This window comes from Biomphalaria glabrata, chromosome 5, assembly GCF_947242115.1.
Source record: "Biomphalaria glabrata chromosome 5, xgBioGlab47.1, whole genome shotgun sequence".
Lineage (NCBI taxonomy): Eukaryota > Metazoa > Mollusca > Gastropoda > Planorbidae > Biomphalaria > Biomphalaria glabrata.
Genome location: NC_074715.1, coordinates 46,422,202 through 46,446,479, shown reverse-complemented (window position 1 = coordinate 46,446,479; position 24,278 = coordinate 46,422,202). Strand labels below are relative to the sequence as shown.

Sequence of the window (24,278 nt, the reverse complement as noted above, 5' to 3'; positions counted from 1 at the left end):
ATGTAGCCGGAGGAAAAAAAACATTCTGGAGCTACCATTTGACATGACTAACTCAGGATGTTCTAAAGGTCAAACACGGCTTGGTACGGAATCCCGTTTGACAGGTCAATCTCCAAGACAGAAGCCGAAAAATCTTGTCTCGGGTTGTCTATGGCTTCAACATACATCAGCACATGCTTTCTATTTTTGTATGTCTCAAAATAGTTCTCAATTAAAAACGCAAATAAATCAAAATCAAAACACATATACATTCGGAAACACTAAAGCACAATATGAAATAATTACGGTACTACATTAATTTTTAAACGATAAAAACAAGACTATATCTTAAATATTCCTGGTTCATTTGTGACTTCAATAGGGGCGCCTCTGAGTTTGTGTGATAACACAAACTCTCTTTGTAATCTTTAAGTATTTGTGTAGTTACATCAATATCTTATACACACCACAAAGGACAACAAAACAAAGTGTCGAAGACTTCTGGAGGCGCAGTCATCGAAATTGAAGTTCCACAATATGTGCTTCGCGGGAGACAAAAGTTTTGATTTATATTGTAGGGCGGATACTGTGAAATTGGTTGCATTAACATTGTTATACCGAGGACAACAAACAGTGCGTCAAAGACTTCCGAGGTCGCTGTAGTTCTAACGGAATGTCTATAATCTCCACTTCACCGGTTCGGAAGCAAAGACAGTTCGTTGCCTTTTTTTTTTAAAGTTCATGATCATTTACATTGTTTATTGTAATCTACCCGCCGCAGCACATCAATGATAAACTCATCATCACAAACGTAGGGCCATAAGCGAGTAGTCAGAACATGATGTCTTTTTAATGATCATCGCAAGAAACCAGTACCTCAGATTTCTGAACAAAACTGTACATAGTTTATGGTTTATAGTTCTACTTGCAATCATCCAATTACTATCAAAGCCAAAAGGTTTTTTAATATCTACATTGAAAACCATCAACTATGAATAAGGGTCATTGAATAAAAAAATTGCAGGATAATTACGTATTGTCTAGTTAATCTTTGCTTTTGATAAAGTTTTAATATATGTGCATATAACTGTTGAGGGATTCCAATAAAGTTTACAATGCTGGCCCGTAATTACTAGACTGTTAATTTTTAAAATTATTTATTAATTTAAAAAAAAAAAAGGTTGTTTAAAAAAAAGTAGGAGTTGCATATTTAGAGCACGAAAGAAATGGAATTCACAATAGGGGCACTTACCTTTTGGAATCTAAAAGCGATGGACAGACAAATGGTTGAGGGGACAGCACAAAAGCAATGCGGCTTTTTTTTTTCTTACGAGAGCAGCCATAAAAATGATTGAGTTTCTTATACGCTAAAATAATTTGAAGATGAACTTTTAAAAAAAATAATTTTCTAGACATTTTCCAGAGCAGAACAAAATGGTATTCTCGGAAAGATCTGACATATAGAAAAAAATATAAAAAAAAAAAATACATAAAAAAAACAACAACAATTGCTCCATTATGTATTGTACTTGTACTTTGGAAACGTCAGCTCGATGAGCCTACTGTCTAGCCATTACGCCAGAGCAACTTTGTATAATTATCATAGTTTTATTATTTATTGTCACTTTCATTATGTAGACATCGAGAACTAGAACTAGACTGCTGATTTAGAGCTCTTAAGATCTAGATCTAAATCTAGATCAGAAATGTAATTGTAATCTGTATTAAATTTATATAAAAATATAAGCAAAACCTAATCTATCAATAAACTTAAAGCGACTAGAAATCTAATTAACAACTCAGTTATCCGTACACTACGGCTGTCTTCACCATACTCAAAATTCTAGCCAAATTAATATTTTTTTCTTTGAAAAATTATTACGGTCAAACTAGAGTTTTCCCTGAGTGGCCAACGAGCTAGCAATTCTTTTCCGATATACACCAACTGCTAAGTGACTAGGAAAATCGTTAGAACTTTTGAAACGTGCGTCCAGGTTCCACCTTCCACACTCCAGGATGCATGAAGTTCTCATTTGAATAGAGGTGCTGTAAAAACGCCTTTGTAGACTGGAAAACGTTCCATTCAGAATGTAGTCTACATTCATTCTAGGTTTGGAAATCTTACAGCAATCATACAAGGTAAACGTGCAATGACGCATGCATAACCCAGTTTCAAATTTCAAGGACGTGTCAGCGAGACATTTCAACTAAAGGGCAGATGATGGGGTGCAATGCGCAGTTATCTGTTGCTTGAATGACGAAGACTGAACGAGGGACACAAAAGGGGAGTATATAGAAGTGTCTTTCAAGATTTAAGCCAAAAACACAAAACAACTTACTACAAACAAACAAATAAAAAACATGATAGGTGCTTCACTAGACACTACACAACATTTAATTCAACAAGAACCGTGTATCAGTTCCAAAAGTTATCTGTGTCATCAACAAGCTTTACCAGTATCCACACAACTACCAACCGCCTTTACTTCCCCCCAAAAATAACGTCAGGTACCCATTAGAGCTGGTCGGCACAGAGGCGCCCAAAGATCCCAAAATAAAAAAATTCCTGTCTTCACCAGGATTCGAACCAGGAACCACGGTTCAGAAGCCAAGCGCTTTACCGCTCAGCCACCGCGCCTACAGAAGGTCAGCAAGAATTGGCTCCTGCTGTGATGTCAACGAAATTCTGTAAGTCCTACTATCAAATCAGGAGATCAATATAATTTTTGTTTTTTAGAATATTTATCCAAAATAGTGAAGCTCTTCTAGTTGATAACAGTTATACTGTAAGCTGTACGATTTTGTTTCAAAATTTTGTTTTGGCTTCGCAATGTCAACTCTAAAACAGCGGCATCGATACTTTGTGCAGCTTCCGCCATTAGAATGGCTAAAAACTGCTGACCAGTGCTTTTTTTTTTCCAGCGCACGTGACCCAAATGTCACGCATTAGTTCACAATGGAAATTCGCTGGTGTAAAACATCGCAATTTCAAGAGTCAGCAGTTGAACTTCAAAAAGAAACAGGAAGTGGTGATTTGCACTAGCAACTTCACTTAATTGTGTTTCTAGCGACAGTGAATACCCACTGTTCAGTCGAAGTGATTACACTGGAAGTCCATTGATCTCGTGCGGAGGATGAAGAAAAAAAAGGAGGGGTGGGCGAGGCGGTTAGGGTTCTCAATACTTACTGTACCGTTAATGTGATTAAACTTAAATCCTACTGATCACTTACATAAAATACGATACGCTTTCTGTGAGTGAGAAACGAAGTTTCAGAAGAGCTGGTCATCGCCAAGAAATTCAACAAAGACAACTGCAAAGAATGGATATCACTATGGATTGGACTATGGAGCTATTGATTAGGTTAAGGATTTCACGATGGGCAAAAATACAAAATAAGATCGTGGATTCGACCATAAATAAGACGTGGATTCGACAATAAATAAGACGTGGATTCGACCATAAATAAGACTGTGGATGGAAGTAAGAAGGGCAGAATGCGAGAAATTGGCCGATAAGAAAGAAATGTGAATGTAGGATTATAGAAAAGGTTTTGAAATCGAATATGGATTCGACCATGGATAAGATTATGGAATCGAACATGGATACGACTATGGACTGTAGTAAAGACTCGACTTTAGGTGAGACTATGGATGGAAGAGCAAAATGCCTGGGAAAAAAACGGGGGCTATGCGGGAAAAAAAAAGAGGATTACGGTAGAAAGAACAAAGTATTCGCCTTCAACTTTAGTCAATGATTATTAAATCTATTTTTAAATTGCTACGTTATCAGAAAAAATGTTTAATTCAAGAAAATAAAAACAGATTCAAGTATCTTCTATCACGATTCAAGCACAAGTGATACACAATCAGTCTTATTAAGAAGCGTAGAAAGAATTTTTGTTTTCAGCTTTGCATTTCCCACATTGTAAAAAAACAAACCTAATTTTAAAAAAAGCCTCTGGACAACAAATTTTGCGAATTCCCGTCAATCAAAAGTGAAACTAATTAAGCATCATCTGCCCAGTGGCTAAGCTGACCGTCTGAAATTCCAACGCAGCTATTTCGCGGGAGTTGATGAGCTGAGGCGCCTACCTCCACCCTAAACCCCTGGCTGGTGTCACGTGATAAGGTAGAGTAATAAGTACCAGGTGTCGGTGTTGGTTAAGGTTCAGGTTTGAGAAACTCTACGTCATGGCAGAATCAGAACATCAAGAGAAAACCTGACACTCACACACATTAAGGTCACGGCATGGCTTTGGACTGGAATCTTTGAAAGTGAGAAATCACGTGATACAACAGCTGACATGACACGTTCTATAAATAGTCTAAACGTCGTGCTCTAGAAGGGCTTGTCCAAGGAAATCAGATTTGAAACAATCTATGTTCAACGAGAGTAAAACTGTACTTGATTGAATAAAACGGGCGTCGCACGAGGGCATTAATATTGCAGAGTGTAGACTATACAGGTTGGGCCAGTCTAAATATAACACACGACCATGGCCGGTGAGTGGTGCTAAATATTCCAAAACCGATCAATCATTATCAGGCAGACGGGAGATACAAAAAAATAAAAAAATAAAAAAAGGGGGGGGGGGGAGAGATATAACTAATGAGATCTGGCTGGAACCATATCCAAAGGGAACAATTGTTCCCCCGTTTAATGGGTATTTCATTTGTACCTCGGGGCAAACAGGAAGTGACAGGGCCGAAACGACGGTGGCGGCGCTGGAGAAGAAATGAAGAGCTAATACATCCCTGTTTGGGAAGGGGATGGGAAATAAAATATTTCTATGTGTGTGTGTGTGTGTGTATAAGCGAGCAACAGTTCTGAAATGAACATATATTCGTTATCAACTTTAGAATCCTGCAGCGAAATAGAAGGTAAATAGAAAACACTGACTGACTTTTACTTACGATGAAAATATTGAATTAAAACAGGCTAAAATTTAATTTAAAGCACAAGAAATGATGTTTACAAATTCAGACACACACAAAAAATAATATTAACCCTCGCTATAGTTACGTTCGCGTTGATCAATAAATATGGCGACGCACCAAATGTTGACCGCCCTTTACAAATTTTACTACAAATGCCCATTTAAACAATGCTAAAAAGACAAAAACAAAATCTATGATGATGTCCCTTTTGTTTCCTGTTATTTTGTAAAACAGCTTTGCAATTATCACACCGCATGGTGAAAACAAACTCTTTCAAATGTTGGAGGGCTGCTATCGTCAGAAATATTAAGTCATACAGTGCACCAAGCGATGCTAAAGGTACTGGACAATCTTGCCGGATATATGCTTAATAAAAATGACCTGCATCATGACAAGGTCAGGAAAAAGTGCAAAGACATACTACCGCCTGCTCACACTTTGACCTTTCGTCGATCCAGCGCAGAGCTAGACTATCCAAACCAAGAGATTGCTTAACGCCCGAGGAGCCTCCGAGGTCATTATAAATTAAGCCGCGACAGATTTGGTAACTACAAAACTTCACTGCCCCTTACCACGAAAAAGAAATAGATAAAGCCTATATCACACGAAGCGATTTGCCTTATCTTATGGAGTAGAAACTGGGTTTTTTTTTCTTTGAACGCTCCAGCCAATTACCTGACTGTACAAGTGTTCTCAAAGTGTATAAACATCTGAATGGGCAGCTTGGATTGAAGGAGAGAATTTAAAAAAAAAAAAGCACAAACTAAATGGAGAGTTGGCAAGACAATATGGAGGAGCGTCACAAATGTCAACTAAAATACAAGAACGTTAATGAAATTTTTGGGAGGAAATCTGAATTGCCTGTTTGTAAATACAACTGGAAACATGTTTTTTCTTTCCAGTAGTAGTAACTAAGTAACTATGCATATATAAAGGTGGATTGAACTGATTAGATGTTGGCTTCAAATCAACATTAATTCTATTTGAAACTATGTGCTGCGGGTGTGGACGTGGTTTATATAGTTTTAAATCTTAAATAATTAATAATAATAATTGATTTCGATATAGTTTACATGTATGTGCATATTTATTCAAAATAACCCATATCATGCAGTTTCTTTATGAGGACATAATTAGACCCTTTTTTTCTTACTGCCGCCCTCACTCGCCCCTTCCTCTCTCTCCCCCCCCCCCCCAACTTCCCCTCTCCCGCCCCTCATTCTCATCCACATGCAAAACGTTGAGATTACGCCGCGAGGATATTACATGAAACATTTCCATTGCGTCTCTCGGAATCGTTTTTTGGCCCACGCCTTGGAGCTGCAGAAGCCTCGAGAAGAGATTCGTAACAGGCTTGCGCGAGATAAACCACCAGATTCTGAAGGATGGGTTGAGGCCTCAGAGTGGCCGTGCCCTTTTTTATGGACGCATGCTTAAGATACAAGAAATAAAGCGAGGATACTGTAGGCCTACATTTTATATAGCAAAAGGTTAAAAGCAGCACACAGATATGTGTGGGGAGTGGGTGAAGGATGGTGGATGAAGTTGTACATGCTTTAAATGTGATGGGACAGATATGTATACAAGAAGACAGATGGAAACAAAAACAGACAGAGTGATTGTTCTTGAATAATGAAAGGCGGCAGTTTTTGTTTTAAATGGCTGCCAAAGCAGACGACGGCGGTAAAAAACAAAACAAACTTGTTACCAAGCAGATGTGATAAAAAGAAGGTGCTAACGCGGCCTATCACTGGTGTGGGAGTTTCTGGACAACAAGCTTGGTCAGTGAATGGAAAATGTTACAAGCTAGTTTTTAATACAGAAATCTGCAACTGGACAAGACTTTTTGATACTAGTTTGGGAGAATTTTGCATAGGAAATAGGAAATCCATAAGTATATTATTTACGTATTTGACTCGTGAGTTCTAAACTTAAAAAAAAAATATTTGAAAATTTATTCTAATAATTTTAACTGGGGATACGTCGCACACAACAGATTTATATCGTGCAAGAAACATCATCTATCTGAATATAAATGGAAACCCAGATCTAGATCTAGTTGTAACATTTGCACACCAACAAGAGTGACTCCAAGGAGATCTCGGCGGAATGGACACAAACACACACACACGAAAGCAGAGGTCAAGGTCAGTATTTAACATAATTTACTATCTTTATAGGTCGGTGCAAAAATAAACGTCCGGCCTTTTGTTCGGCTGAATCTTTCAGAGCGATTTGTTTCGCGTGGAAGAAGCAGTTTATTTAGAAAGACACAAGGCAATAGTTCATGAAGCGAGCAAGAATGCCATTTGTCATGGCCACGGCACAGCAAGCAAGACGCAACAAGGCGCTTGTGTTTAGCTGGAGACAGTCAATGAACATTCTGTGTTCTCTGGTAACTCGAACGAAAGTGGGAACAAAGTGGAGTAAGATGTTTGAGGACTATGAAAAAAAAGGTGTGTGTGGGGGGGGGGGGGGGACCATATGCACACATTGTAACGACAAATCACTCAGGCGAAAAAAAAAGTTCTAAACTGCAGACGTGTATTAATACAATACATGAAGAAGTTGTCGCCTGCCGCCGCTATTGTAGTCTACACACACACACATTCTCGCCACACACAAGCGTGAGCAGACCTGACAACAAGCCCAACAATCAGTGTGTGACGCGTGATGACGACATGAAAGGCCAGACATACACACACACACACACACATCAGGTTGTTGGGGAGATTTTTTTTTCTTTTTTTTTGTGTTTCAAAACCACCTCGGCTCAACAAAAATCAATGTTTGCTTGTAGACAAAATTACGCCCGTTATGTGTAGTGGGAAAAACAGACTAACGCTCGAGGACCTGGCTTCAGAGAGGCGAAACAGACATCTGTATAGGGTGAAACATAAATAAATTAGATGATGCAAAACATTCCTAAACGAGGCCAATCAGACCAGACGAGGGCAAACCAAATTACGTGGGACAAAACATGCTGCACTAATAGTTTTATTAGTTTTAAACTGGGCAAAGCAGGTTCTAGAGTACTCAAAACCATCTCAAGTGAACAACCTTGAAAAGGGGATGGCTAAACAGAGAAAAAGAAAAGGGGCAGAACATACAAAAGAGAAAAACGCAGTATTGTTACATGTCCACCGCTGAGAAATAATTAAAATTTAAGCCAGAAGTTTCCGCTGTGTATGTTACGGGATAATAAAACCATTGGATACCAGGATGTTAGGACAATGTCCTAAGCACAGACAATTAATATGCATGGAAAGCGACACCTGCCAGTGAAATAATATAGAGAGCTTCTAAGAATGTAGGACTCATTGTGCAGTTTGCGTCGACAATACAGTAATTAAATAGTCGAACTTTCTTCGATGTCTCATTCTGTGGCTTGTACATTCAGTTGGGTTTTTTTTCGATTCCGAAGAAGAAAAAAAAAGAGAATTAATATAATCACAAATCCAATGTTATTTATATTTCACTTAGAAGTTTTTCATGTGCGTCTATCGAGTGTTAAAAACTGGTACATGAAATCTTGGTGTTAAAAAATAAAGTCAAATTTTTACTTCTTGTCCTTGTCTTATATCACCATATAGATCTGACTGTTGTTAATATTCTCAGAAATAATACATTTCACGAGGGACATTACTTCTTCCGGGTCACTTTCCTCCTAGCCACTCGTGTCGGCCTGCCACCTCCAGGGCAATCGCTTAAAACAGAAGCAAAGCCCTCGCGAATGCCTCGTATCAAAGCCCTCGCGAATGCCTCGTATCAAAGCCCCCTCTAAGATCAAAAGAGATGGAAGCTGTGTCTCGGAAACAGGCGAGTTCTCTAGGTGGACGTGACGACGAATTTCCAAAGTGGATAGAAATCTCGATGGAGGATTTTTAGTAAGCGCTGTAAAAAAAATGTGACGTGGCCACATTATAGAGCGTACGGATGAGAAACTAGACACAGGAAGTTTCCAGAATCACAACCAACAAATCAAACGAGAGAGCAACTATCACAAGGCGTGTTCCCGTTGTAAAAATAGACTACGGAAATCCCCAATCTTACAGGCTAACCAGGAAGGCGCAGAACGTCTCTAAAGAACTATTTCTTTGGATACACGAAACGAGGCTTCTTATAAACCAGCTCAGTGGGCTGATGAGAAGCGGCTTTTTCTTCTTCGTCTTTTTCTTTATAGTCTTTTTCTTAAAAATTAAATCGATTTCCCACTATCTTCTCAATATTTAATCTTTTGCTCGGGGGAGACGCCCACTACAATTAGCCCCTCACCACCCCCTAATACTTTCAATTCACACAAACGCCAATGTCAAGAAAAACGTCTTCCTATTGACCCGATCGTTGAGCTTTTTTTTCTTCTTCTCCAGACTCTGCTTAACCGGACACGGTTGACTTCATCTTGTAGGACTTTCTTCAATAATTCATGAGACCATCAGAAGTTTCTATGATTGCCAGGCAATGGTCAGGACAAAGCAGAAGACGATGTTGGTTTCTAATTGCACGGTCCACGACCTTGTGCCGGAACCGGCTTATGATGTCAAACGAAAGGCTCATTATAAAGCGTAAAGAAACAAAAATTTCTTAAAAACCGAACGTAATTAGGAATGAACTATTTAGTTATATAAGAGGCGCGGTGGCTGAGTGGTAAAGCGCTTGGCTTCCGAACCGGAGGTCCAGGGTTGGAATCCTGGTGAAAACTGGGATTTTCCATTTCGGGATCTTTAGGGTGCCACTGAGTCCATTCAGCTCTACTGGGTACCTGACATTAGTTGGGGAAAAGTAAAGGCGGTTATGCTGGCCACACTCAAGTTAACCGTAGGCCACAGAAACAGATGACTTTTACATCATCTGCCCTGTAGACAGCAAGGTCTGAAGGTGAAGCTTTATTATTTAGTCATTTGGCTCCATATGTGGGCCTGCCTATATGTTATAATATATGTGGCTATGAGATACAAGATATGAACAAGGTGATTTTTATGAGACATTCTGACAATGAATAACAACAACACCAAATAACTTTAATAAGGTCGAAAAACAAGCCGAAGTCGATGTACATTCATCTACAATTTTATAAATCCTACTTCAAGAAAAAGACTACAATTACAACTAAATGTAAACCTATATAGGCTTGTGGTAAAAAGCACTGACATATATACATCTGCATTTCGTAACAGTAAAACAAAATTAGAGCTCTGGGGTAAAAGTTTAACAAGTCTTACACAACACATTGGTTTTACTGCTAAGACTAAGTCTCTACTGAGGTGAGCACGCTACAACATTCAACCAAAAGGATCTTACGACCACAACATCCAATGAATGGGGAGATAAACCACGAGGCGGTGTCGACATGTGAAATGGTGCAGAAAAATATGAGTGCAGGTGTCATTATACAATTTAAAAAAAAATGAAAGAATAAAAAAAAGGAACAGTTTTGTTTCCTTTATTTTGAGTGCTAAGTTCTACTGACCTATTTCAGCGGTGGTGGCCTCCTCAGCATTGCTGGGTCGACTCCGGCCAACACTATTCTCAGCAATGACCTTGAATATATAGGTGGTGTACGGCTTGAGGTTGGTCACCTGGTAGAAGGGCCGGGTGCCTCCAGTCTTCAGCTCCATAACGTCAGACCTCTTGTACTCGCCCCCTTTGCCCTTGTTGACGATCTGGTACTCTATGATGTATGACCGGATGGGCTCCACGGAGTTCATGTCACCCTCCCAGCGCAGCATCACCGAGGAAGGCGTCTTCTCGTGGATGGCCAGGCGAGTTGGGGCCTGGGGGAGCACTGACGACAGGGAAGCATCAGGGAGGATGGTGACAAGACAGATGAAAAACAATAAAATTGGTTGGATGCCGGGAAAACACATACACCTCTCTAACGCCCTACTTTGCCTAACTCCTCTTTTCCGGGAGGGCAACGCTGTAGATAACCTGGACATTGGGCTCTGTCTCAAGTCCAACATTTTAGAGGGCCAAACAAATGTAAGAACAAAAATACAAATTAAAACTGTAGACACATAACCCACAAATGTACTTAAGATTCACTTGGCCAGAACAAGATGTCTCGCTGGGTCTCTGGCTTTACTTCAAGATGTTTCAACAAAATCTTCATCTCGAGTTACAGCAGTTCGCGGTTCTCAAACAAAACTTCACGAACATCACAAAGTAAATGGTACACTAGTGTTTGACTGTTTAAGAGTCACCTGCATTTAAACTCACAGTGTGGACATGTATTTTTTTCTAGTACACACGACACTGGATACATAAACTAATCAATGTCGACAATAATTAGGCCATTGTCAATCAAAACAAATACATAAATTGCTGCATCTAACTGCGTTTTTAAGCTACAAACAATGTTTTGTATACAGCTTTCAATTTAGTCCGTAGTTAGGCAATTTACTAAATCAGTTTAATTTTTAAATCGCCGTGTGCTATTTTTAGCATGCGAATGTAAGCAGCTCTATTATCGATTCTAAGAATCGATTTCTTTAAATTTTATTCTCATTGTTCCATTGGAGAAAAGCAACATTGCTACATCTAAACCCATCTAAAACAATTAATAATAAATTACATGCTTGGTTGTTTTGATAATTTAAAATATGAACATTTTTTGTAACTCAATTACTTATGATTATAAAAGTTGGGATTCAGAGGGAGTAACTGTCAAGGGAAAAAAATCGATTACTGAGAGTTAGCCACCCTAGATCACAAAGCTGTGACGACAACACCAAGTGACGTCAAGAATACTGTAAATACTTTGTTTTTCAAACACCGAAAAATAAAAAACGAAAGTAAAAAAAAAATTAATACAAATAATTTTTTAAAAAAAGGATAATAAAAAAAAGGGGTTTGGGAATGTGTTCGTGAAGGAAGTGAATTATTAGTGCACTACTTATCCCTTCACTTCATGTGTACTATCTGCTAGCACTACACGCTATTGACAAGGTGATGGCGCAATTAAAGCAGCGTGTGAGTAGCTTGGAGGCTGAAATGTGACTTTGGTTAAAAGAAACAAAAACACATTGAACAATTTGTGACCAAAAAAATAATTTAAAAAAAAAAAAAGAATAGATATAAATAGATAACTGTAAAGTGCTTCACTGTACAAAAATGGTAACTTGAAGAAAAAAAAACTAAACAGTACCTTTTTTTTTTTTTTTAAATAGGACAACATTTAAGTTTGAAACGTGATTTGAAACAAAGTGACCAATGAATCAAATCAGTAAAGTGAGGAGTTACAATTTTCCAATTCTACGAACTAGCGGAAGTTTTAGACATGTTCATCTATTGCGGGAAAACCTCTAAAAATAATTCGCATTTTTGTACCTCCGGTGAACTGAAGAGAGGAAAGTCTTAATGTTCATTTTGTTCAAAGTTATATCACATTTATTTGTGTTCACTTGTTAGCTCTGCGGGATCAAATTTCTCTAAGCACTTCGTATGTTGTTCAATTTTTGTAAACATTTATTTGACTACATTTAAGTTTATTTTAATGTCCTTGACATTGGTCAGTACATCGTGAAAATGCCTGATTCATAATAAGTATGGACAATTTAATTCTTCATATCAATTACACACTGCTCGCAAGTGTCATTCTTTTCTAATTGCCATAATTCAAATCTTTATTCTTTAATACCGTATGCTTATATCTTTGTGATTGTTTTTAAAACTAGTTTACAGTGGTTATGTTTACGTCCGATAAAAGAAATGTTTTTTTAAAAGTTGTGGGTTGATGGGTTAAAAATACAACACAACATTAAAAGTCTATTTCTACCCCCAAAAAAAATTGTGTTTGATGTCTTTGAATTTTGAAAGCTCCTATCATGAAACAGAGGCCAAAGATTTGATTGTGCATGCCGAGGAGGGTGATGGGAAATGTGGCGGTGGGGGGGGGGGAGCGAGGATATTTCACTACTCTCACATGACGATGTGTGCATGCCCCCCCCCCCCCGCCCCCACCGTACCCTGTTTCCGGTGATTTATCTTTATTTCAATTCTAAGCAATTTTCTCAGACGGGAAATAATTGCAATTTAAACTAGATCTACATCCACCGCTCGTGTAGCATCAGCGTAAAATAATGGAAACCCGCCGAGGCCATTCTCCGAGCGCCGGAAATATTAAACAAGAAAACGAGATTTATAGTTTCGCCGAGATATTAAATACATTTATAACAACTGGAAGTCAAGGCAACGCTTTCACGTTAATAAGGAAACGAAATCGCCGTCTGTTATAAATGGATGACGCTTAACTTGTTTGTTTAATACTAGAAATATTTGTTTTTTTTGTGTCAACATTAGCCAATATTTCAATGAAAAGATCAAGATACAAAAAAAAAAATGTCGGCAATTTAAAAAAAACAGCTAAAACTGCAAGCGATCTAGTGATTCCTGTTTTACTATGAATGAAATGTGAAATGTTAACTTCGACATTTTTCAATGACTTCTATGTGCATAAGAAATGGTCATCTAATTGTCGTGTCCTAATGTACGCTTTTCCCACGTGATATATGACTTCGCGAAGTTAACGTCTTTTAGCAAATAAAAAAAAACTTGTATCAAATATTGTTTCCGTTCAAGTAGGTGCTAGGAAGGATCAAAATCTGATTCACGCGAGAACAAACACAAAATGTAATATGTCGAGAAGAAATGGGTTCGCCTTTAGGATCTGTCAACATAATTAGGAAGGAATATTTCTGGGTCAGTTTATGAGAAAACGCAGTCTACTGCCAAAAAATCGTTTGTATGATAATGTTGCATGTCTATTGGGAGAAATTATTAATTGTAATTCGTTTGATAAAATGGTTTTTTTTATCTGAAATATTGTCCATTGGTGCACCCAGAAAATGTAAATTCGAATACTGTAAAAATTTAAAATTCGCGATGAGCAGTGACTTTTATTTTTTTCAGGACATACTGACATATGTCTACAAGTCATCCGCACTCAGTCCTATATTTACTACTCGTCAGCACTCGGTGTGTATTGGAGAGGAGACAGTTTCGTCAGACAAAATGAATGTCCCACTTAATGTCTACGTGTCGGCACTTGAACCCTGACCTTACTGTTTTATTGTTAAGTAAGTGACAGCTAGACCTAGTCGCTAAATCACTTCAAGTTAGTGGGTTTGTGGGATGCACTGGTGACAAGTGTCTGCGAACAAAAAAAACAACACCGGATCATTTATTATTTACGTTTGAGCTTGGCACTAGAGCTGAGTGTTTTTGTTTTGTTTTATTGTTTAAATCTGGCATACTAGCAACATAACTAACAGATCTACACGATCATTTGTGTCGTCTGACCGCGGTCAATACAGATCCAGATCAGAGCATTTGAATCGTGGATAAAAATTAAATTATACTTTTAATAAGGTAACGCTTACCTAACATAAAACATTTTGAGGACTTAATTACTTTATCATATTGATGCAAAACAATAGCTGGTTTGTAACTAATTTATACTCCACAAAAGAACATATATTAATTCTAATACAAATAATGCACTTATGAAGTAAACTCCTTTATCGGGAATTACCGAATTTCTAAAAACATATTCCAGAAATCAAGCAGCCTCGAATTCAAACACAGTTAAAGCCAAGATTACAGAGTACTATGAAATATGGTTGTTAACACAATGATTAGCCCAATCGTTGTCATAGAATTTTTTTTCCACACGTCAAGTATCCAAAATGAATAGGAAGAAAAAGGCGTCTCTCGACTGGTTCCAGAAGGCAAACAAAACACCAGGCCGAGGCCAGATCGAGTTCTAACTATCTCGTGAAGTCAACGCTACGTAGAGGGAAAGGTAAAATGAAAAAATAAAACTAATAAAAGAAAGAAGTGAAAAAAAACAAAAATCAGTTTTTCAGCTCCAGTAGCGTAGTGCTACGTTGGCGTGCGAGTTTGAGGCTCACCCACACACACACGCACCTACTCACGCACCTCTCTAACTCTATGCTCACTTGCTTCCAGACCCGCGAGAGCATTCTTTTCATAACGGGAGCAATAGCCCGTAAGCCACAAAGTTCGCTTTGAGGGAGGGGGGAGGCTAGTAGGTGTAGGTAGTAGAGAAAGGAGGAGGAGGAGGAGGAGGGGGGCGGAGGTAGGAGAGGGACTTCTGGGGAGGCACGGCAGATAGAGGGAGAAAGAAACAACGCACAGCCTAACCAACATCAAGCGTTTACTCCCATTTTTTTTGTGTGTTAAAGACGGCGTGGTCTGTTTTTGATGGCGATAATAGAAGAGGATAGGGAGGCGAGGTAAGCCAACAGAAGCTGAAAAGAGGTAGGTGGTATATCAGGGGGAGGAGGGGGGGGAGTGTTGTGAAGTGGCTATTTACAATTGTGCAAGGTGAGCGGAGGGTCCTACGGGAGAGATTTAACTTACCAATCACGTCTTGCATTAGATTCACTTCTGTTTCACTCTAGTGCCGATCAATCGATAACGTCTTTTTTTTTTTTTTTTAATGGAATCATTCATGCGTGGTATTTTTTTGGCTAAAATTAATCCAACTCTAATTAATACCATTTGGAAGTGAGTACCGTCGCATTTAGAATAACAGAATGGTTATAACAGGAAGCGAAAGATTCCCGTTCAACACTATTAAGGTTGTTGTTTCACTTTGAAATTCTCATTACGACCAAGTCCAGTGGTACACCAAGGTATCATTTAGGCCGATCGAGCAACACAAGACTACCAAGATCTGAGGTGACAAATGCATCGAGAGCATAGCGAGGGCTTGTGGCAAACAAAACCAAGAGCAGCGAATTTATTACTAGTACTCACTATTTTACTGTCACAAAATTATAACATTCCAAGCCACCTCCACACCTCCCACCATTTCCATTTTAAATAGATCCAATATGTATATATAGGAAGTCGCCATTTATAATAATAATAATAATAATGCCGAAAATGTGGAAATGTGGGTGAGTCTATTGAACACATAATGGAAGGATGCTCAGCCCTATCGGAATCTGCCTACCTAGGTCGCCATAACCAAGTTGCAAAGCTAATACACCAACACTTGGCTTTGACACACTATTTGATCGGTAAGGATACTCCTTATTACAAATACTCACCACAAGAGGTTCTCGAGTCTACTGATCATCTACTGTACTGGGATAGGCCTATTTTGACCGACAAAACGGTAGACTTAAATCGCCCTGATTTGCTGCTCATCGATAAAAAAAAAAAAGAAAAAGCCGCTACCATTATTGACATCGCCCTATCACTATCTCACGATTTAAGAAAAACTGAGCTGGAAAAGCAACGAAAATATGGAAACCTCGGCTTGGAGATTAAGCGTTTTTGAAAATTATCTAGATCAACAATATACCATATTGTTATATCAACCGAGGGGATAATAACAACTGACCTCACAGACACCTTCAAGGCCCTCAACACTCCTAGGAAAATTCTCGTTGCCTGTCAGAGGGCGGTACTGCTGCAGACCTGCCACATCACCAGAAAATTCCTCGGTGGAAACTGATAAAGGGACTACGATGAATTTTGTTTTCCTTTAACGAAACACGACCCTGGCATAGCCAGAGAATGAATACTCGTTCTTTTCTAACAATAATAATAAGTACAGTACTGCTGCAGACCTGCCACAACATCAGAAAATTTCTAAATGCACACTGATAAAGGGACTACAATGATTTTTTTTCCTTTTAACGAAGCTCGACCCTGGCAGTGCCAGAGAATGAAAATTAATTCATTTCTATAATAATGTTGCATTACTATAGTTGTATTTTCTAACACATTGATATTACAAAGTCTGAACCTTTGTAAGTAAGTGTAATTTTTATTATTTAGTCAAAGGTTTATAATCTAGTCTTTCGTTTATAATTTATCAAATGTATATAATTAAGTATATTATTTATAACTGCATCTATCCTTTTTATTTATAATTTAGTATCATTCAGATTGTTGTTTATAATTTTGTTACTTTTGTTCATAATTTAGTCACATTTTTTATAATAGCTTATTACGGGAGAGAACTCGGAAATTGTTCCAACGAGCTGACAAGGTTTCAACTTGGTGTCAGAAGAGAGTAAGCCGGATTTGTTATCAGTCACGAGCATTTTTGAGTGGTAAGAAAGGTTTATATTAAATGCTGTTTATCTCTATATTTCCCAATACATAAATTGGGCAAGGGAGGTAATCCTTTGTGCGACTACCTTCTACGAAAGTGAGCCCTCATTAAATCCATGTCACTGCCAATGTCCTGTGAAGGTGAGTCTTGTGTCTCAGTGCGTGTCAGTGACGTCAAGCATGGCACTCCCGTCGCTGCACACAGCGCTGCCATCACAATGTCTCCCATACCACCTCCCCCCCCACCCAGAGCTGAACGGCCATTAGGTAGATGATTTCACAGCAGATGAATGCACACACACACACACACACACATGCGTTGTGAGCACACCGTGGCTGATCGATACTCATGCACAATCAAACCCAGGTGAAATAGACCGAGGACTGTTTTAATGCTTGGGCGGGAAAGGTACAAACATGACATCATGGACAACCCGCGTCTCTTGAGGAGGAAAAAAAAAACAACACAACACTAAAATCGCTTACAATTATATATTTACATAATTGACTATGTTTAGAATATCTATTGTTGACAGACACTTTTATGAACTATGGTTTTAGGGTTATGGTTTGGTTTGTTTAAGAGTACTAAACACATTCGTTGGAATATGTATTTATGTATTTGTTTTTTTTTTTTGTTGTTTTTTTTTACAGATTTGATATGAAAGGTGAAACACTTTGTGCGATCGCTATCCCAGACGTCAGCACTCTACGGCTCGCGTGCAGAGGTGGTTAGTTCTGCGAATGTCAGTGACATGCAAACAAAAAAAAAGGAAATCTAAATAAATGTCAGTCCGTGTGGGCGGAGACTTCCTGAGACATGTAAAGCATGGGCCTAAGTTACTTGACATCTTTACAGGACTGGCTCATGCATAGTCCCGGGGGGGGGGGGGAGAGGTCTATTAATTAATGTAGATGATCGAAGTAGTTAGTAAAAGGGGCAATTGAGAAAATAGGAGAACAAAAAAAGGGGGGGGGGCGGGACATTTTCAGTTGGGGGAGCCACTATGGCTCTAGCATTAACCCGCGCTTCAACAGAGGGCAAACAGAAAGATACATAACATTTATAGAATCTATAATCAGTGGATCTTGGGATTTTTTTTTCAAAATGCATCTACATTTGTACTCCTTGTGTTTATCAGTACGAGGTGAAGGATAAAGTAGACATCAGAAGGTCGGGGTGGTTTGGGAGGGAGTGGGGGGGGGGAGAGCAACAGAATACCTTGCCCGCCCCAAACCACCAGCTACATAGTAATGTATCAAGATATAGCTCTGCCTGGGCACGTCATTGCAGCTCGGCTCACGGTGAAGTCTAATTTTATCAACTGAGAGAAGAGATAGATTTTCGAAAGGGGGCCGGAATAGGTTTGGGGAGGAAAGAGGTAGAGCGCGATTGATAACATGAGGTGCGGGGAAGGAAGGAGATAAAGGTGATGGAAAACCTGATCTGAAGAGATGGTAGGGGGAAGAGCCGGGGTGGGATTGGGGGGGAGATGCAGAAGTGTGATTGGTAGATCAGACGTTTGGTCTGAGTGGACACTCTTCAGGACTTGATATTTATTAACGCACGACCAATAATGATAAAGGGGAAAAATGAAGAAAGAGAGAGAGAGGAGAGAGAGAGAGAGAGAGGAGAGAGAGAGAGGGGGGGAGAGAGAGAGAGAGAGAGGAAAATAAGAAAGAAAAGTTTCAAAACAAACTCGTTTATAATTTCTGCTCTCGTGTCTTCCTCGGTGAGATCAACTCTAGGAAGACATGTTGAACTCGCATCTCGTATGCAGCCTCTCTGTGTTTAATCAACGTGTCAGAAAGAAGGAAGGCTCGAGATGAGGAGGAGGGGGCGTACGGTGCCATTAAAACATCCGTCCCGCTAGTAGACGAACCCATTTAAATTGTGGTCACGATCATATTATCTATTTTTCCCTCAGCCACCTTTCCAAACCCAAACTTTATTTTCTAAACTCTCACTCCATCCCTCTCTTCCTTTTTCGCTCACTCCATAGTGTCCTCCCATCTCCCTCCTTCGCTCACTCAGTAACGTTCTCTTCCGTTCACCTTCCCTGAAGGGTAAATATATACAATGTTCCGGTAATCATAAATCAGCCATCGGTGACGCGGTCTTCGAAATAGAGAGAAAGAGAGAGAGAGGGGGGGGGGAGTATGGGTAAAAAAAGAGAGTGAAAAAGGGATGGAGGAGAAAGATCCAGTAAAAGCCTGATTTCCTGTTTCACAAAGAACGGCTAACTCTAGCATGAGTTAATATATAGGTCATAAGGTAACCCTATACTCACGAACATACACACACACGCGAACACCTGAATGAGTAGCAGACGATGGATTGATGATTAAAGGTCTAAAGGGGCTGGAAGGGAGAGTTTTTTTTTTTTTTACCGAACCCAGGCCTTGAATATAAAAAAAAAAAGTATAACATCTATACCCAACAGTACAACAATATGGAAAGAATGTAAGAACCTAACAAGCGATATAGCACGCCAGATCTAAATTTTGATTGGTTATAAAAAGGGAGACAAATTAAAAAAAATACACTGAAGTTTAAATGGCTTTATTTTAATATAATGTAAGGAAGGGATTGCCATTATAACTTAAATAATGCGCATAAGGTCTCCGCCTTAATACAAGGTCTGTTTCAGACGAACAATGTGAATACCACATTACAATGACACTTTAAACACGGTGATCATTGATCCTGTCCCCCCCCCCCAAACCCCCCCCCCCCCCCACAAAAAAAAAACCACAAACAAATGACCCTCTCTTCTAAACAAAAAAAAAAGGACACGAGAGCGAAGCAGCAAAGAGTTTCATTAAAGCAAAAAAAACAAAAACAAAAATGTCTACTAAATCAATTTTAATTGACGTTGTCCGCTTAGCTCGTTAAATGACGAGGACAAAGTCGAGTTTCCTACTAGATAGAAGGAGAAAGGGGGAGACAAAAGATGACGAGTTGTAGAACTTGATGAGAGTTGAACATGAGACAGGGAGAAGGAAGAGGTTACTGGACAAGAAGGAGGATGGCTTCATGTGTTAGGTAATAGATGATAGATGACAGTACACATTAATTGCAAGAAGGAGTGGAAAACGATTTCATCCCATCATGGTAGTAATCTAGGATTATCCAATAATCGTAACTATAAGACTCACCGCTATGCTTGCGCCTATTATCAAAGAGCCCTATAAACAATATCTTGTTACATGTCCACGCTTTGTACAAAATTACGATATTTACAAAAGTAATACTTGATTGCAATATGTATATATGTATGTATGTATGTATGTATGTATGTATGTATGCATGTATGTATGTATGTATGTGTGTGTGTGTATGTATGTATGTATGTATGTATGTATCTATGTATGTATGTGTGTGTGTGTTTTATCGCTTCATCAATTACCACGTCTTTTTTGGAACTAAATGACGTCATTTTCGGTTTGTTCACACAAGAAATTCAGGCTAGACACTATTTGTCTCCCTTTGCTCTACTCTCCAGATGTTCATTAGTGCTTCTATCTCGGCCACCAGACAGAAATTGGCTCATAATATCCAATCATTAAATGCCACGGAGTATTGGACGATAGTGGAGAATGTGGGCTTTAAAAATAGGAAGTATCTCCGACCTTATCACAGCCTTCACCTCCCTCCTATAATAAAAAAAATAGTTCCTTGACATAAGTGTTCTGTTATTTGTTCTTGGACCAACAGAAATGTGTTAAGTATCAAATTCAAGCTGGTTCCATGTCAAACTTTCTTTTATTATTATATTAAAGGCGCAGAAAGTTTTTGAAACATCATGGCTGAAAAAAATAAACTCCAAGCGGTCAAGAAATGATGCTTAGGGCTAGACTTACTTAAAATGAGATTACTGTCACTGGACTTCGAAATCTTTTACATTTAATTATAAAATGTTTTGACTCAAGCAAGAATTTGTAATTTAAAGGTCAAGTCTTTTCACCTATTTTCTAACAAACAAGTGATGGCATCCTTACCCTTACATCTAGGTCACTATTATGATGTCCATGTGGATGTAATTGTCTTCATGCTACTTACACAGTACTTTCGGCTTTTCTCTAGTTTTGTTTACTTGAGCGGGTAACTGAGAGAAGGTTTCCGTGCTGCCCTTAGGCGCTGACCAAGTCATCGAGCAGCATATCCTGAATTTAAATACTCCTATCCTCAATCGATATTCGAACTCGAGCTTCCTCGGCCAAGCGACTCATCCCATTTGTATACCATCACGCCATTCAAAGTTATTATTCACTGTTAGTCATTAAATCGTGTGTCATTTCATGCGCCCTTATATTTAGAGTGAATAGAAGCATGGACAACTTCCTGTCCACTTAACTGTAGAGTGAATAGAAGCATGGACAACTTCCTGTCCACTTAACTGTAGAGTGAATAGAAGCATGGACAACTTCCTGTCCACTTAACTGTAGAGTGAATAGAAGCATGGACAACTTCCTGTCCACTTAACTTTAGAGTGAATAGAAGCATGGACAACTTCCTGTCCACTTAACTGTAGAGTGAATAGAAGCATGGACAACTTCCTGTCCACTTAACTGTAGAGTGAATAGAAGCATGGACAACTTCCTGTCCACTAGTTGCAAAGATACTTCCGTTTTCCGTCAAGTAGCGATACCTACCCCCCCCCGGTTGCCGTAGTAGCTACAATAGTTTAGTTTCCTCTAATCCAATAAAGAACATCACAAGTTTACCACCCCCCCCCCCCACTACCATGAAGCTCTCGACAAGAGCCTCGTTGCTACTGAAGCTCATCGTCGAGAATGCCTCCTTGATCTTCTACTTCTATCTTGTGCGCAGATTGAATTCAGTTACGCGAAGGCGTTTCGAGGATCGCTCATGGCACCACATGAAATGTAATTTTGAGACTTTCACTTGGCTTTGTCCCGCTTCTGCAGACGACTGAGTGAAGGCAGACACAAGTGAAGTAGCAGACGACTCCATAGTTTCTTAAAACGTTAAACACTCCAGTTGAGAAGACCTATATAGGTCATTTATTGCTATATCACCCCCCCCCCCCCTTTTCTTTTTTTTTAAACCAAAAAATCATATTTTCTGGCAACCACTAAAAGCAATTTATTTTGACATTTTCAAAAGGTCAAAGTACTAGTTGTACACACGTATTAACAGAAATACAACTTGTTGTTGTTGTTTTTTTGTCTAAGTACTACGCTGAGGGGGTGCTGTGGCTGAGTTGTAAAGCGCTTAGATTCCGAACCGGGAGTCTCGGGTTCGAATCCCGGTGAAGACTGAGATTTTTAATTTCGGGATCTTTAGGCGCCTTCGAGTCCAGCCAGCTCTAATGGGTACCGGACATTAGTTGGGGAAAAGTAAAGGCGTTTGGTCGTTGAGCTGACCTCGTTAACCGTAGGCTACAGAAACAGATGACCTTTACATCATCTGCCCTATGGACCACAAGGTCTGAAAGGGGAACTTATTATAACGCTGAGGTCAGGTAATTTTCAGGCATCTGTATTGCAGTAAGTAAAGATACTTATGTCTTGAATAAGAAAACAGGCAGCTAGGAAGAGAGACATGGATTCAATCGTCGTCCGTACCCCCTTCGCACCCAAATCGGAAGGGTATGCATCAGAAAGGAGGGGAGAGAGGGGTCATGGTGAGTTTGAGTAGAGAGGACAGGCAAGGGTGCTTGGTTATGCATTCCGCCACAAACGTCTGCGCTTGCGAACATGAACAGGAGTATCTGTTAGTGCATGTGAGTACAGGTGTGCATGAACCTGGGCTATTTATAGGTGTCAGGAAAGGTCACGACCTCGGCTGAGATAAGAAATAACAAATATAAACAAAAAATATTTTCTTTGAATTACAAGATGTTCTTAGAGACTCCATGAACGTGATGGGCCTATAAAGTAGCTGCGTGAAATGTCTGCGTTAAAAAAAAAAGGTTTTACAAAAATGTAGTCAGCCTTTTTGTTGACTGTAAGCAGTGTCCGAAAGCGAATAGCTTACCCGAAATAAGCAGACGACATTATCCAATGACCTTGAAAAAAAAAATTTTTGCAAAGACCAATAATGCATCAAAAAAAAAAAAAAAAGTCAACAGTGTTGGTAACATTTTTTTGGTTGAAAAGTTATATAAAAAAAAAAAAAGGTCCCAGCACGTTACTAAGAGTGTGAGTTTTAGAATAGTCCAGAAGAGACGTTTCTTGCATTTAAAAAGCAAAACCAGTAACAAAATCAGCAAAACGTTTAACATAGTCATACTAAGTCACTAAGTCAAGGTTTAACATTGTTATACTAAGTCACTAAGTCAAGGTTTAACATTGTTATACTAAGTCACTAAGTCAACGATACTAAGTCACTGAGTCAACGTTTAACATAGTCATACTAAGTCACTAAGTCAATGTTTAATAGTTATACTAAGTCACTGAGTCAACGTTTAACATTGTTATACTAAGTCAATGAGTCAATGATCTACTTTATATATAAAAAAAAACTTTGCCACTGTTGTCATCGTAAAAGATTTTTTTTTGAAGCAATAACCAGTGTTAAAGTTTACACCCACCCCCCTTTTCAGAGAATGGTGACTCCTTGGGGGGAGAGGGTTAAAAATATTCTACCGTCTCCCCAATAATCTAAGGACCATTCATGCCAGGTTAGACGTAGATGGGTCAAATATTGTTGATTTCTAGAAATAATATAAACTTATGATATGCACCTATAAAACCATTACCAAAACAGCCCTCGCCAATGACTCGCTATTGCCGTCTTGGCGCAGAATGCTGGAGACAAGCGAACGGCTAACAAGTATATATAGTTCTATGTTCTGCGTGACTCACTCGGCAGGGAAGACACCGAGGGGATTTAGACTGCAAAACCATCAAGCCCTTAGAGGGCCCCTAATGTGAATATATGGATCAAAGCAACAGAACAAATCAATGGGGGGGGGGAGGCTTTCACGGGATAGGTTAAGAAGTTAGGGTAGGATAAATTGGACACGAGTCATGATAATCATAGAATTATATATCAAATTTCTATAAAGACTCAAACAATGTCTCTGTAGAAGAAATATTATTATGTTTTTATTCGGTGATTATGTTATAGATAAAAACAATTTTTTAAAATCCTAAAAGTCTAGTAAAATATAGGGATAAAGTGACACACGACTTTCAATTGTTTAATTTTGTATTCTTTTAGAAACTAAACCTTTAAGAAAAAAAAAGTGGGGGCAAGGAAGTGGGGATGAGGGGAGTGATCAACTGTGAGCGGATC

General features: G+C 38.9%; 1 protein-coding gene and 1 long non-coding RNA gene across 18 annotated transcripts in view; one reads left to right on the top strand and one right to left on the bottom strand.

The window, feature by feature from the left end:
* Positions 1-24,278, bottom strand: part of LOC106068869 (tyrosine-protein phosphatase Lar-like) — a 267,560-nt gene that overhangs the window by 65,718 nt on the left and 177,564 nt on the right. For 13 of the 17 annotated variants that reach the window (XM_056030085.1, XM_056030094.1, XM_056030091.1 and 10 more), the window contains one exon: positions 10,389-10,703. The exons of 2 other annotated variants lie outside the window; for them this stretch is intronic. In XM_056030085.1, coding sequence (XP_055886060.1) covers positions 10,389-10,703 — 315 coding nt within the window. Of the gene's footprint in view, positions 1-10,388; positions 11,469-14,450; positions 14,651-24,278 lie in introns of those variants that run through there. 2 more of the 17 variants (XM_056030101.1, XM_056030102.1) reach the window with 2 other exon arrangements.
* On the top strand, positions 14,613-17,873 carry LOC129926408 (uncharacterized). Its single transcript, XR_008778066.1, has 3 exons — positions 14,613-14,720; positions 16,901-17,010; positions 17,666-17,873. It is a non-coding gene; the product is annotated as an uncharacterized LOC129926408 (long non-coding RNA).